The 15,283-nt window shown below is 38.8% G+C and overlaps 3 protein-coding genes across 3 annotated transcripts; 2 read left to right on the forward strand and 1 right to left on the reverse strand.

The window, feature by feature from the left end:
• Nucleotides 1-306: 306 nt before the first annotated feature.
• LOC135619826 (uncharacterized) lies at nt 307-4,667 on the forward strand. Its single transcript, XM_065122198.1, has 5 exons — nt 307-680; nt 2,006-2,936; nt 3,143-3,238; nt 3,576-3,712; nt 4,279-4,667. The coding sequence occupies exons 1-5, from the start codon at nt 442-444 to the stop codon at nt 4,463-4,465; spliced, it is 1,590 nt and encodes a 529-aa protein (XP_064978270.1). The 5' UTR covers nt 307-441; the 3' UTR covers nt 4,466-4,667.
• A 681-nt stretch (nt 4,668-5,348) lies between these two features.
• On the reverse strand, nt 5,349-7,581 carry LOC103996349 (serine/threonine-protein phosphatase PP1 isozyme 2-like). Its single transcript, XM_009417258.3, has 3 exons — nt 7,283-7,581; nt 6,635-7,194; nt 5,349-5,791 (listed from the first exon to the last, which is right to left on the reverse strand). Exons 1-3 carry the CDS (start codon nt 7,461-7,463, stop codon nt 5,612-5,614), a joined length of 921 nt encoding a protein of 306 aa, XP_009415533.1. The 5' UTR covers nt 7,464-7,581; the 3' UTR covers nt 5,349-5,611.
• A 1,721-nt stretch (nt 7,582-9,302) lies between these two features.
• On the forward strand, nt 9,303-15,183 carry LOC135619827 (E3 ubiquitin-protein ligase AIP2-like). The gene is made up of 5 exons (XM_065122199.1): nt 9,303-9,517; nt 12,712-12,925; nt 13,772-14,043; nt 14,466-14,675; nt 14,782-15,183. Exons 1-5 carry the CDS (start codon nt 9,359-9,361, stop codon nt 14,929-14,931), a joined length of 1,005 nt encoding a protein of 334 aa, XP_064978271.1. The 5' UTR covers nt 9,303-9,358; the 3' UTR covers nt 14,932-15,183.
• The last annotated feature ends 100 nt before the right edge of the window (nt 15,184-15,283 follow it).

Here is a 15,283-nt window from a genome sequence, read left to right on the forward strand (position 1 = left end):
GGCCCCTAAAGCTTTGGGTTTGGGCCGGACGAGGGGTAAGTAGGATCAATTAGGCCCAATCGAGGACCATTGATTTGGGTCCGGTTTAGAATAACGGGCTCACATAAGAACGTTTTTGGATCCGACAAATTAACCCGGATTTCCTACCCATTGTGTTTATCCTAAGAGATATTGGTTTTATTAGGGTCCCACATCTAACTCCGTTGCTGCTTGTCAGTGAAAGGAATGCCGGTAATTCTGTTGGTGAGTAGAAGAAGTATAATTTGTGTCGGAAGGAAGCCCGTCTCTCGTTAAAGAGTCCAAACAGCCGACATAACGCCATTAGCAGCGGTGGCAGAAGCAGTGAGGGATCTCTCTCTCTCTCTCTCGCTCTCGCGCACACACTTCCCTTCGAGGGTAGTGAGGGAGCCATTTCGATCTTGATTCGATCTCCATCCTCCAATGCCGCGTGTCGATCCCTCCACTGTTGCTTTTCCTCGTCGTCTCCTTAATTTCGGTGGTTTCTTCTTCGTCGTCTGCTTCTTCTCATCGTCATCCGTCAACGCCTCGGTGCACAGCTACATTGGCAAGAAGTTCGCGCCCAAGGGCAATGCGTTCGTCCTCCACGGCGGTAGCGAGGGCCTCTTCGCATCCCTCCCCGATCCCAATGCCACCGCCGGCCTCGGGGACGCCTTCATCCGGTAATTCCCCGCGCCCTCGAATCTTTGCTAGATCTGGAGCGTTCTTGATGTGGATTTGCGGGTTTAAAGGAATTGGGTATCGTAATATGAGAAGCTGTGGTCCTTGAAGGAGGTTCGAGGGCTTGGCGCCGGAATGGTGCTTGGATCCGGGCATCATGAGGATTTTTATATTTAAAATCAATTGCCTGTTCGATCGGTCAAAAATTCAATTTTGTTGCTGTAAAATCACTTTCTGGATTGCTTCTATTAGTACTAGTTTTAGTTCAGAAATTTTCAAATGCAATTGCATGTTTTGTTTGGTATAACTATCATTGTAGCATGGTTTTGGTGTGAACAAATTATACAGATTAAGAAAAGGGAATTGGATGCAGTCAAACATGCGCCATCAAATTTCCATGATGTCCAACTTTTTGCATAAATTTCAATCTTTAGTCAGTTTAGATGCCCTGGAAATGCCTCTTCTAGCTCTCTAGTGACATTCCAAAGCTTTCAGGTGTCATATTTGGTTCCAAGTTGTTGATTATTTAGGGTAAACTGTTACAAATTTTAGTAATTTGTAGTCTTATTTCTATTTAGTTTGTTAGGAAATCCAAAAATGTGAGATATAGTAAGGACCTTTGTTATCTTATTAAGTTTCTAGAAATTTTGGGTTTTCTACTAATGCAACTTTTAGGGGGTAGTCTTTATAAAGGCCCTGGAGAGAGTGAGAAAAAACATTATTTTGGTGACCCTTAGTTGTTTACAAACAGGAGTTAAGGGAGAAATATCAATATTTCTGAATAACAATGTTGCATTTTATCTTCTTTTTTTTTTCTATTCTTCTTCTTTTTCGTTTCTCTTTCACTTTTCTTTGTTATATTGCATAAAAAATTATCTTCTTTATACCATTTCTATGGTCCTCTGCCCCATTCCATTTGCATCACAATCATTAAAAAGTAATTAAGTGTAGATAATTAAATGCATGAATGTTGCAACTCCTAAATGGTGACCAGATGAACTTTGATTAGTTTGTTAGTGAGAGTTTAGGATGTTTTCTGCTACCTTGATCACTTGTTGGTGCAATTTATTTCTTGGATATGTAGCATGTTTTTTCTTTTTATTTGGAGCTTAAAGATTTGTATGTATGTCTCTGTAAGTATAAATTGACACACAGAAATAAAATGTTTTGCATCTGAGTTTTAGTCTGAAAGGACAATTAGTTTGCAAGATTTTCTTCTCAAAATCAAACTAAAAATATGAATAGTATTTCTTGTGCCATATAAAGGGAAACTTGTTATGATAATACTATACAAGATTTATCATGGTTTACCATCCTTTATTTTCAGCTTCGAGAAGATCACTTTTACACGGATGGAGCAATCTGTAGAAAATAGTAAAAGTAATGATCCCATTGTGGTGCAAGCCATCATATTTGAAGTAGAAGATCGGGAGACAATTGGTGGCTCAGCTTATGGTGGTCAGCGAGCTGTTTGCTGCACACCAGATCTGGCAAAATTAGGTGCTTGCACTCAGGGCAAAGTCATCTACCGACCCTCCTCTCGAAACCCTAACTGGCCTCAAGTGCTTGCTGCTACTTTTAATGGAAAGGATCTTGTTGCAACATTGCCGTCCCAGAGCATACCCATCACAAGAACTGGGATGTATAACCTGTATTTTATATATTGTGATCCAGCACTCAATGGGTTGGTCATAGATGGGAAGACCGTGTGGAAAAATCCCACTGGATACCTTCCAGGAAGAATGGCTCCTCTCATGAACTTTTATGGATTCATGTCTCTTGCATTTGTGATGCTTGGAATATTTTGGTTTTCACAGTATGTGAGATTTTGGAGGGAGGTTCTTCCACTTCAGAACTGTATAACATTTGTCATCGCATTGGGAATGTTTGAAATGACATTGTGGTATTTTGAGTATGCTAAATTTAATGAAACCGGATTCAGACCAATGGGGATCACCTTTTGGGCAGTAACCTTTGGTACAGTTAAAAGAACAGTGTCATGGATAATTATTCTTGTTGTTTCAATGGGGTTCGGAGTTGTCAGGCCTACTCTAGGAGGTCTCACTTCTAAGGTGATTATGCTTGGAGCAACATTTTTTCTAGCATCTGAGATACTTGAGTTGGTAGAGAATGTTGGTGCTGTAAGCGATCTTGCTGGGAAAGCAAGATTGATTTTGGTTCTTCCTGTGGCGTTCTTGGATGCATTTTTTATTCTTTGGATATTTACTTCTCTTTCCAAGACTCTGGACAAACTCCAGGTACTTGCACATTTCTGATTTACCTTAATGGCTGTCACTCATAAACTTATACATAACTGATTTGTTTCTGTCCAGTTGCTAAGACATGTTTGCTTCTCCTTAGGATCAATTTTATTTAGCACAATTTATGCCATAAACATCTTTTGCCAAAAGTTGTCTAAAAAATTAGCCTAATAATTGCTCTCTTTTTTAATATATTTCTACAGGCAAGACGATTGATGGCCAAGTTAGATATTTATAGGAAATTCACGAATGCATTGGTTGTAGCTGTTGTTGTCTCTGTTTGTTGGATTGGCTATGAGGTAATGACCATCTATTTTTCATCATCGTGAAAACAATTAGTTTGCTCAGGCAACCTTGCAGTGTGCAGTATACAAGACTAGTGGCAGTAAATTTTATGCCCAGGATACCTGAATTCATTCTTTGATGGTGCCGAAAGTTAGTACTATGAAATTAAGAACATAATATCTCTTGCTCATTGGCATACTTACTTCATATGGTAGAGTATTCTGGGATCACTCTTTGCTTGCATATTTATACATTGACACAGTTGGTTTTCTTGGTACCACACTAGATGATTTTATCTCCTTGCATATTTTATCTACTGCCTTGCATGTTAATGTGCTCTTCTTTTTGCAGCTTTATTTCAAGTCAACTGATGTATATAACGAGCACTGGCAGAATGCCTGGATTATTTCTGCCTTTTGGCAGGTCCTCTCCTTTGCTCTTCTCTGTGTGATTGCAGCTCTTTGGGCACCCTCTCAAAACTCAATGAGGTGAGAGTCCTGGATCTCAAGGATCCTGCACTTAACTTTCTTCTTTCCAATTTTATGTCTACTTTTTCTGGATGGTACTCCAAATAATTTAAGCATTGACATGACAGAAATACCATTGCTACCAAAAACAAATGGGGTTTATATGGCATGAATTCTGTGGCTATTTATTGTTTTAAGTTGTTACTATCTCACTATTTTATCGTTTAAAATTGTCACCATCTCACAACTATTCTATGAAAAAGTAGTATTTATAAGCTCTATTGAAAGAGCAGTAAATTTCTAAAATTAATGCAGGCAGTCCATGTGGTTGCGTGTATAGAACTCATATGCTTTTACCATTTTTTGTTATAGCATGAGAACTTCTTTTGGCCTGAATGTAGGCTGACTAAATTTATTGTTCCATTCTCCTAAATAATGCAAGCTCAAAGATATGTTATGATTGTGGTTTGAATGTTGACGGCAGTGCATTGTTGCTTTTCCTGATTTCTTACACTAGCATCTTTTAAATATCTATTTTCGTTCTGTTAGTGCTATCCGGATTTATGACTTGCACCTTTATCTTTCAGATATGCTTACTCAGATGATGGAACTGAAGATTTTGAGCGAGAGGATTCACTTTTTTTAATAAAGCCAGGACCAATTCCTTCGAAGGATGCTCGTAGTTCTGCCAGTCTGATGGAGGCTAAAGTAACTGTGAGCACCAATGCTACTGCCTCACACGATGAGGACAGCGAAGAAGATAAAAGGGAGTAGCGACAATTAGCTTCTACCTGCTTGTGGTTGCCAATATCTGTCTTAGTGAATTTGGTAAACTTGTATGAACCTGCAGTATCTTACTTAAATGGATATAATGATATCTTCTATTCTTCGCAGGTATAAAATTTTGTACAAATTTCTGCTTTTATAGAAACTGGCATTTAGTAATCTTCCACTTCCCCTTTTCTTGGTCTTTTTATATCATTTCTTTGAGCTGAGTTGGTCTATTCTATGTTGAGCCAGATTCTTCAAAAATATATGCTCTGATTTCTTCACTTGCAATCATGAGATGACTTCTTGTAGTGTTGCACTCTGAAAGCAGACTTGAGGGAAGCCTTTGATTCAGCAGATTGATGCTTCATTATAGAAATGTTGCTTGTCCTTCTTCTCACTAGTAGAATCTTCACTTGTATCATGAATTATCTGACATTCTTTTTATTCTGTCCATAGTTTCAACTTGCTAATCTCAGGCAATAACTATAAATAAGATGAAGATGAGGTTTTAATTATTTTTTGGATATTATAAAATCAGCTTGATCTAGTTGCACCGCAATTAAAAATCATTCAGTTGGACTTGTTTAGGTCTTTTACCTTTTTCTTTGTCCATTGAATACTGATTTTTTTTTTTCTCTCATCCAACTTATTTGGACTTGTAACAATATTGTCTCCCATTTTTTATAAGAAGAAAGGAAAACAAAGGAGGATTGGAAAAAATTGACCAATGAATCATGATCAAACTTTCAAGACAGCATTGTTTTGATAGGATCATGAGCAATGATAATTCACCAATGAATCATAGAGAATGCCACACCAAGCTACCATAAACACTTTCTCATTTATTTTTCTTTTCAATTATAAGATCATAGTTTCTTGCTTGAGATGAAAAAATCCAAATCATTCTCAACCTCATTACTGTTTCTGTATCAAACAGCAAATTGAGATGCTAGCAAGATCTACTCTCAATTCAAAGATTTTGAGATTACACACTAGGAAAGATGAATGAAAAATGAAATCTACTTTGGCATGTTTATATACACAGATTGGGTACTACATTTGGTGTGCAAAGTGAGAGCAAACAGCTTGATGCAATGCTGCCATCTATTCTTTCTTCTTCCTCTGTTGCTGAGGAGCATAGTTGGTTGATCAGCCACTCACTCCCCCTGGCTTTCCTCTGTAAGGCTTGAGGATTTGGAATGAGCAGAGCAAGCTTGCATCCACACTCATTAGTGCTCCAGCATTGTTGAACTCTCCACAGTAGTTTGGAGCTGAGAAGATGGTCACCAGTTGCCTGTCTGCGAAGAATTCATACCCATCTTCCACAACCTGCACCACCACCATCACCTTAGTCCAATGGTGCTTTTATGGACCTAAATATCATACAAGTAAAATATAATGTATAAAAAATATATATATCATTTGATAAAAATTTGAATTGATTATAATAGGCTAAAAAATTTTAAGTTGTTAGAAAAGAATCTAATATATTTATAAGCCTAAAAATATTCTTTGACATGCAAATTGATCTGTCTGACCTCTAAATATAGAGTATTCAGAGAGATTTTTTCATCTAAGCTCAAACAAAAAAATAGATACTATATAATTTTTTAATCTCAAGATTTATGATTACTCAATTAAATCTTTGAGATAGTATCATATTTTCCTATAAAAAGAATTCAATGTATTTATGAGCTCTAGCATCAGTGAGATAAAACTATTGTCATTAAGAATAAAATAAAATAGGAGATGGGACAATAATATGCTAAAAAAATCTGTAAATATTATAGTTAAACGACGTGATATAATTAGTATTAATGGTTAAAAAATATAAAATAAAACTTAGAAAGATATTATTTTTAATTTGACCTCCTAAAATGTCATTTTCTAAAAGAATTCACATGCAGTTATTAATGGTAAAAAAATATATAAATGAAACTTAGAAAATATTTTACTTTTAATTTAACCCAAAATATGGTTTTCTTAAATAAAATCGTATAATCTACCTCAAATAGTCATCTTTTTTGCTTCGGTTTCAACTCAATCACAGTAAATAATAATAATAATAATAATAATAATAATAATAATAATAATAAAGAAGCTCAGAATAATTACCTGCAAAGTTGCTGTTTTGATGCGAAGAATGTGAAGAAGGAAGAACACAGCACTTACTTGATGAGCTCGGCAAATGAGGTCGAGATCATGCTTCCTCAGGAACTCCGCCACCCTGTCCGCACCAAACGTGTAGGAGACCCCTCGGTCGTTGTCCGCCCACCCCTTGATCTCCCGGTCGGGATCCGACCACAGCAGGTCGCACAGCAGCCCCTGGTCCGGCACGTCCACCGGCCTCTCGATCTCCCTCACCTGGTCCATGCTCTGCAGCTCCGGCGACAGCCCGCCATGCATGCAGAAGATCTTGTCGTCCACGATGGCCGCCACCGGCAGGCAGTTGAAGCAGTCGGTGAAGAGCCTCCAGAGGCGGACGCTGAACCGGCGCTTGCACTCGTCGTAGAAGCCGTAGATGCGGTTGATGGAGGCGCACTCGTGGTTGCCGCGGAGGAGGAAGAAGTTGTCGGGGTACTTGATCTTGTAGGCGAGCAGGAGGCAGATGGTCTCGATGCTCTGCTTCCCCCGGTCGACGTAGTCCCCGAGGAAGAGGTAGTTGGAGGTGGGCGGCACGCCACCGTACTCGAACAGCCGGAGCAGGTCCGAGAACTGCCCATGCACGTCGCCTGAGGTACGGAAACAGAGTCCCACCGAGGCTTACACGAGGAGATGAGGAAGAGAAATTGGAATCCCACGAAGGACGAGGGGTCTCACCGCAGATGTTGATCGGCGCCTCCAGCTCGAGGAGGACGGGCTGGCTGAGGAAGACGCCCTTGGCGGTGGCGCAGAGGCTGCGGATCTCCAGCTCGCTGAGCTGCACCTTCTTCCCGCTGGCCTTGCTCTTCTTGGCGTCCATCAGCCTCTGTATCAGATCATCGAAGCCGCTGCCTTCCATTACGATGATGCTCGTCTCGATTCCCCACGGTGCTCAACGACACGAACACGGATCGAAGCAGGTGGTGAAAGGAACTCTTTCCGCTTCTTGACGAGGAGGAGGAAGAAAGAGAGGAAGAGCGGAGGTTGAGGGGATCAAGTGGCCCGAAAGGGAGAACGGGGCGCCTTGTGCGGGGGGTTGCCACATCGGATGTGGCCCACTCCGGGCCCACCAGAAGGCCCAATGACGCCATGGGAAATAACAGTTAGTTTTAACGACATTATTTTAAGTGTTTTTAGAAAGAGATCGAAATACTGTTTATATATATATATATATATATATATATATATATATATAATATAAGAATTAGAGAGCAAAACCCATAACTTCTTAGATATAAAGGATAAATCGAAATTATCAATGAATGTTTATAAGATTTTCTTTCTTTCTTTTATTCTATTTTGTATTATATACATACATATATAAATATATATATATATAATCTCTTGAGAGTAAATAAAGATAATAAAGATTAAGTGATTTTAGTTTTCATGAAAAGGAAAAAGAAGCTCACTTTACACCTCATTCAGATCAACCAAGGTAAGATAAGGATGATGGGTTCCATTATTAATTAGCCACATTAGTGGAGAATGTGATATGACTCCATTAGTATGACATCAGTCCATTAAGCCTCTCAGATCTCTCTTGTCAAATGTCCATTTCTTAATTAATTGCCTTAATTGTTGATACCAATAGTTTTGAATCTAAAATTGATTAATATGTCATATACTGTGTCATGCCAGAGTTATCCTATAGTTTGTTTTCTAATATTACTTAGCAATGTTAAGAATTGGAAACTATAATTTGGGTTGAAAGTTTAATATATTATCAGATAAAATTAGAATTGTGATGTATCAAACTCACCTGTAAAAAGTTGAGGGTTCCAAATGAGTCTTATAAAATGTTGAGGGCTCTAATTTTTAGAAAAATTGATAGTGATATCTTTACATAACAGAGGAGGAGATTTGTAGTTGTTTTTTTCTTTGGACTAAAAGTTAATGACAATTTATTGAAAACACTACTAATATTGATCTTTTATCATATTGTATCCTCATATTTGATTTTTACTAAAGGTTTATTCAAAATCTTGATAATGTCTTTGAATCGGATTGTTTTACGCTCGATCGAAGGTAACAGTTGTAAATAATTTCCTCCTTATAAGTCTTTAGAGATGTGATATACTTGGTAAGTTCCTCCAAGTTATAAGAAGAAAATGATAATTTTAGCTACTACTTTGGTGGTGGTAGAAGAAGAAGAAGAATGATGATGATGATGATGATAATATTATTATTATTATTTGCACACACCACAAATTAATTGGTTGGGGTGTGATTATGCATTACTTAGTATGAGAGATTTGATGAAGATTGGATCTTAAAAAATGAAAAAAATATGAATTATGAAAAAAAAATTAGAATTAAAAATCTTAGATTTAGTTTTGAATTGTAAACTATTAAGTAAAATAACCTAATAATATTAAAATTAAGGAAATATGGTGTTAAAAGAATCAAAACTTAAGCCTAAATATTAAAGGCCGGCACAGGCGTCATCTGACCATTGGAAAATCTAGCTGTTCCCTGTTTTGAGCGCCCCAGGAACGACCCACTTTCTTACCAGCTAACGTCCAAGAGACGCGTGGGTCCCTTATGTTTTTGTCATCTCATCTCACCCGGTTATACTATTGGGGATATTTCGAAGGACCCGAGAAAGTGGCGATCTCGTCGGCCAGCCGTCACCTTCTCGGTGTCGGCTCTTTCCCCTTAACCAAGAAACCGCCCCCAGCTTTCTTCTATTAAGCGCGAATTCTAGGGTTCCTCTTCTCCTCAAAGGCGAGATCCAGCTTCGATCGGAGGTGGATGAACGAAATCATGGGCTCGGAGCAGGCGGTGATGGAGGAGTTGCAGGCGCTGCAGAGGAAGCTCGGGAAGAAACAATCGTTCGAGGAGGCGGTCTCCTCCATCGCATCCCTCGTCCGCAGTCGATACCCCTCCGCTTCCCCATCCCTCCGCAAATCGGTACCTTTCTTTTTGTCCCTCGTGCTTGCAGTCCTCGATCCTGTTTATTGCTTATGTTGATCTTGTAGTCCGTAAAAAAATTGGAATTTGCGTCGATTCTGTCAATTCCTATGCCTCATTTGCATGCAATTTCTTGTCTGGTCATGTTTTAAAAGGTTTCAATTCCTATCAGATTCTGTTTTTACGTCTTGCAGATAATGATCTTTGTTGAATCATTATCTTCTGGCAGATGATTGCCTTCTTACCAGGGAAGAGGAGGAAATGATGTTGACAATCTAATTCTATGTTAAGTTGTCTGATGCAAAAATCCTGACTTTATGCAATGCTAACTCACAGCCCTATTGCTGGTATCTAAGAACCTTTTCCCACGAAATGCATACGTTGCTTGTAGTTAGGACCCCTTCATAATTTAATATCTCAAACAAAAAGTTAGGTTGTGCTTCTATTTATAATGATCCTAGTATTGGTTCATTGGAGTCACGCATGGTCCAATGGTCCTGATTTATTGAGGTTTCGTTGGATTATTGACTTTTTCTAATTACATCTTGTGGTTGAGAAGAAAAGCTATGAGGCAACTGCTACTTATTCAATTGGCATTTATATAGCAACTGCTTGCCTTCATATCATGCAATATCTAGTGGTAGAAAATATGTTTTAATTAAGGTACTTATAATGGAGTTGGATGCTTTGCCTAATAGTTTGAATGTGCTTATGCAAAATTGCTTGAATGCACTTATGAAAGATTGTTGGATTTTGTTTGAGCACAATGACCGCTATAAGATATCTGACCCAAGTGAAAGCTCTTTGAAGGAACTGTGTAGTGATTACAGATTTTCTGATAATATCATTATATTTGTGAACTAGAGTAAAAGAAAAGAGCAAATGAACATGGTGATCATGTGATCATTACTGAAGTGATAGTTATTAATAATTAGAGGAAAATCAGAATGACTGTAATTTTGAGATTCCCCAGGAAGTCATGTTATGAGGAAGTTAGGAAGAGCATTTATTGAGTTTCAAGTGTGCTGAGATTAAAATCAATGAAACTTTGTGACCTATTTACCAGTGTAGGGATGCAACATAGATTGAAGTAAGCATATTTCAGTAGTCAGCCCAGTAAACACCTATTTGTTGGACAAGACCCCTGGTGAATTCAATTCGAATGCCCTCTAAACTCTCTGTTATGGGAAGTATCTGTAATAAACTATGCGACTTGGTGGTCTTGTACATGATAGATTGTCAAACATCATTTGTGTTAGTCATATTTCCTAACATCTTTCTCCATCCCAGGCCAGTAGAAATCTGAGGTGATTCTCTCATATGTTCTCAAATGGCTTCCATGCCATGCTATAGGTCTGTCGTGTAAGTGCACTAAAATATCATCTCAAAGTGAGGAAACCTTGCTAACCATAGCACAACCTTTGTAAAGATAAAAGGAGGTTGGATCGTGTGGAGTGGCATCAAAGAATGGTCATTTTCTATTGGAAAGTTCCACTATCTCAGGGCTGATGTTCTACTCCATCGCATTAAGAAAGGGAAATTAGGTCAAGGAGCTCAAGTTGTCATCCCTAGGTACTTGAAAAGCATGGATACTCAATAATGTTATTGTTGCTAGTACTTGATTACATAGTCATTCCCAAGCACTTCAGTTAGGCACTTTTTATGCTTTAACATTGCTATCTTGGTGATCCAAAATATACTTCTTAATATTATTTGGAGGTACTCAGATTTGATGGTAGCCAACATGCAAGTCCAATGACAAAAAGAAACAAGTTCCACAGTTCCAGAGTTCCACACAACTCATCTATTAGATCACCTTTTATTGATCTTGTAGCTCCAGTCATCTCAGCCTAACAGGCTTTATAGACTGTTCTCCAGAAATTATGGTTCCTCAAACACTAGAGTATTTTAGATAACTTAGTTACAGTATTCTTGAAAATGGCAGAGCATGTTACCCGTCTTAGTGGAGGAAAAGGCTCTGTAGTACTCCTTGTGAAAAGGTTTATGGCCAACAGTATCATAATTTTACAACTCTATGGATTACAATTTCTTGATTTAGGTAATCATAAGATTTTTCAAGCAGAAACTGATATAAGAGGAAATTCACCTACTCTGCACTTAGCTTGGAAGATGATTCGCCTGTCTATGCAGATACAAAGATAGTGACAAAAAAGGGTAATTTTATTCTCAATTTATGCAAATAGAGGACGACATGCTTCATTATAATGACACTGAAATAACTATGCAAGTTAACGCAATCCTGATGCTAAAACTGGTTACTTACTGTCACGGCCTTAGCTGGAATTGCCTAAGGCGTGAGGCACCCTTGCGGCCAAGATGCGAACTTAGCTTGCGTTGCCTAAGTCGCGCTTCGCCCTTGCGATATTGCTCCGCAAAGATCAACCCACTTGTAACCTCTCGCAGGTCCCGAAGGACCTGTAAAAGAAAAAGTTGATTAGTTCGAAAGAACGAGCGACGGACAAGTCCCGACGTCTCGCGAAAAGAGGGGAAGCTTTACAAGCAATTCAGCGAGCACCTTGCGTGCACAAGAGAAAAGAGGGAGAGGGGGAAAACAAGGGCTTTGGAAGGTTGAACGAACAACTGCAATCCTATAAACAGCTGCTCACCGAGTCCCGGGCTCGACAACAAGTTCCCGTTAAGGCAACGTGCGAACTTGCGAATGAGTGTTCAACGCCCGGTACTATACCGAAGCCCCATCCAGCCCTGTGCCACCTGGGGGATTCAAAGGGGTTGAGATGGCTGACGTTTTGGTGAGCGGAGGCAGATTCCAGAAATCAGCCCGCGGCACACGAAAACGGAGCTGTTTTGGGCTGTTTTGGGGCTGTTTTGCTCGGTTCGGTGAGCGGTCGCTTTGTAACGCTACAGCTTATTCGAACTTATATTTTTACAAGCAAAATGACTCAAAACCAAGGCAAAACAGGTTGCCAAGGAACTGTACATGTAGATGAGAGCGACGAACGGTTCGTTGAACGGAGTTGTTGCGGGTGCGCGACGACCGTTCGTGACATTACGTCAACAAGCTTTTGAATTTATTTCTAATACAATCGGATGTCCACGATTTGGTTCCCCTGAAACACAATTGCCAGTAGGCACTTGACTGTCTGTGATCTATCTGTAAATTGAATTGAAATTACCATGCTTTTAGATAATCTGTGATCAATCTTCCTTTGCAGATGTATTCTACAGTTTGCCGAGTTGCAACTGTTCTTCAGACTAGGTATACAGCACCTGGATTCTGGCTTCTTGGCCTAAGGCTTTTTGAAGAAGTGGAGAACCTAGTTACTGAGCCGTCTGAAAAGCAAAATATGACAAAATGCATTGCCAGAGCACAGGAGAATCTAAATGAGATGGAAACAGAAGTTTCATTGTCAGACAGGAGAACCACTGGTACTATTTCCATTTCAAAGAACTATTCTCTGTTAAGAAAGTCCCGTCGTGGGAATTACACTAGTTAGACCATTTTGCTTGCAGATTTCTTGTTTTATGGTTCTGGAAATAAATGGTTCCAGGAGAATTTGCTATATGCATAGTATTTTATGCTGTTCGTGTAAGATTCAGGTTCCTATCTTTTTTTGTTGATATCGTGATTAGCTTATTGCTAACTAAGTTTGGGTAATTACCTCTGCTTATTTACTTAGATCTCTGGAGTTTCAAATTCTCTGTTACATGGGAATTTATGTATCATATGACTGTAAAAATCACAAAACTTATGTATCATATGTTGTCATATTTCTTGAGAGAAGTAACAGACACATGGATGCTGAAGAGAGCACTTAAGTTCTAGAAGTTTTAGCAAGTTACTAAAACTTGAATACTACATGTCTTATGTGAGAGTAGAACTTGAAGACTTCCATAGCAGATGCAGCACTTTGATATAAAAAATTATTTATTTTAGTTCCTGATGGCATATCTGTAATCTCCAGTTATAGTAGAAGATGATATCTGTACAGAGTACAATATCCCAATTGATGGGCTGGCCCTAGTTGCGAGGAGAACAAACTCCTTTACTATCTAATTTTTTTGAATTTATTGACCAAGCACATGTGGAATTCACATCCCTGGTATATATGACCTCCATTTCTCCTGATTCTCTCCTTTTGTCGTTGTAAGCTTTCATGTATTTTCTCAAGGATAGGGTTGAATGCTTCGACTGTTTTTTTTTTATCCAAGCAATGATGTCAAACATTAAGTGTTGATCTGTTTTTAATTCCCTTGTTCCGTCTTTTCTTTCAGAATCTAGATATCTTTTTGAAGGGCATCTGACTGTGGATCCTGAACCAGCACTTCCTGCATGGCTTGTAGCACAGAACTTGCTTACTACTCTTGCTGTTGCTCAAGATTGGGCTTCTGTATCTGAATCTTCTAGAGGTCAGGAGGAAAACAGTAATACAACTGAAAGTGCTAGAGGGGATGAACTTCCTGGTTCTGTCAGAGAGTTAATAAACAATATGCAAGAGATAGGTGGTTTTCTGGACCTCGATAATGCCATTGAAGCTTCTTTACAAGTATGCATACTTTTCTTTTTCTATGAAGTTCCTTTGGTTTTGATGCAAATAAATCTCATTATACTAGGTTAAGGTACTTGGTTGATTGCACTGTTAAAGCTCATACCACATGCTGTGCAAATATGTATGGAGATGTTGGATTAACATGTTTGATTAATCCATGAAATAGTGCAAGCACAATGGCAATCTTTGGGGGAAAAAGGACATAAGTATTGAAATTTCACTATACTTTGTTAGTTCTTGTGCTTTTGAATTTCGATCATGTTGGGCTTAATTAGTGACTAAAAGTATATGTCGGGATGAGGCTGTGGATTCTATGATTAGTTCAAAACTTAAGAAACCTAATTACATACTTGTATGTGGTGTTTGCGAAGAACTTTTGTAGGAGCATCAGACCCACACAACTGTTTCCTTTTTTTCAGGAAATTGGTGCTGGGCCGCAGAGACCACCACCTGCTTCAAAAGAAGTCGTTGCTAATCTACCTGTTGTTACTGTGACCGAAGAAATCATGGCTAGGTTAGGCAGCGAAACAGAGTGTGCAGTTTGCCGGGAGAACTTGGCCATAGGGGACAAAATGCAGGAGTTACCTTGCAAGCATCTGTTCCATCCACCTTGTTTGAAACCATGGCTGGTAATTTTCTAATTTTTTGGTACACTATGAAACATTGCCAAATTCAGTTATCATTTTGACTTCATGATCTTACATATATCATTCTTTTGTTTCAATTGATCGGCAGGACGAACACAACTCCTGTCCGATATGTAGACATGAGCTGCGTACCGATGATCATGCATATGAGAGCTGGAAAGAGAGGGAAAGGGAGGCTGAGGAAGAGCGGAAAGGCGCTGCAAATGCACTACGAGGAGGTGAATTTATGTATGTTTGATTTGTCTTCACCAAAGGAGTACTCTGCTCTTGTATTAAATGTTTTACGACTTATTTTGGACTTGCAACAGCTTTATTAGTGCAAATAAGAAAATAGAGGGACAAAGTTAGATCGAAATTCAATTAGAGACTTGTATGAGTAGGTTCATGTAATGTTTCTTTCTCTTTCTCCAGTTTACCAACAAGTCAAGATGTGTGAAACATTGATGTTTGTACATGTTATATACTCTGCACCGGTAATAATTGTGTTCAAGAGAGGTTCCAATTGCCAGGCAAAGAGGATGAACATGCCCCAACTGTCCATGGATTGCAAAATCGAGCGGTATGGTTTGACTCGTAATTACCATTACTGG

Source organism: Musa acuminata, chromosome BXJ2-8, assembly GCF_036884655.1.
Source record: "Musa acuminata AAA Group cultivar baxijiao chromosome BXJ2-8, Cavendish_Baxijiao_AAA, whole genome shotgun sequence".
NCBI classification, from domain to species: domain Eukaryota; kingdom Viridiplantae; phylum Streptophyta; class Magnoliopsida; order Zingiberales; family Musaceae; genus Musa; species Musa acuminata.

Excerpts from the sequence above, each read along its gene's own strand:
- LOC135619826 (XM_065122198.1), top strand. The coding sequence starts at position 442 with ATGCCGCGTGTCGATCCCTCCACTGTTGCTTTTCCTCGTCGTCTCCTT. Across the intron at positions 3,239-3,575 it reads TTTGTTGGATTGGCTATGAG|CTTTATTTCAAGTCAACTGA; the intron begins GTAATGACCATC and ends TTCTTTTTGCAG. Across the intron at positions 3,713-4,278 it reads CCCTCTCAAAACTCAATGAG|ATATGCTTACTCAGATGATG; the intron begins GTGAGAGTCCTG and ends TTTATCTTTCAG.
- LOC103996349 (XM_009417258.3), bottom strand. The coding sequence starts at position 7,463 with ATGGAAGGCAGCGGCTTCGATGATCTGATACAGAGGCTGATGGACGCC. Across the intron at positions 7,195-7,282 it reads GGCGCCGATCAACATCTGCG|GCGACGTGCATGGGCAGTTC; the intron begins GTGAGACCCCTC and ends TCCGTACCTCAG. Across the intron at positions 5,792-6,634 it reads TCATTTGCCGAGCTCATCAA|GTTGTGGAAGATGGGTATGA; the intron begins GTAAGTGCTGTG and ends GTGGTGGTGCAG.
- LOC135619827 (XM_065122199.1), top strand. The coding sequence starts at position 9,359 with ATGAACGAAATCATGGGCTCGGAGCAGGCGGTGATGGAGGAGTTGCAG. Across the intron at positions 9,518-12,711 it reads CCCCATCCCTCCGCAAATCG|ATGTATTCTACAGTTTGCCG; the intron begins GTACCTTTCTTT and ends CTTCCTTTGCAG. Across the intron at positions 12,926-13,771 it reads GTCAGACAGGAGAACCACTG|AATCTAGATATCTTTTTGAA; the intron begins GTACTATTTCCA and ends CTTTTCTTTCAG.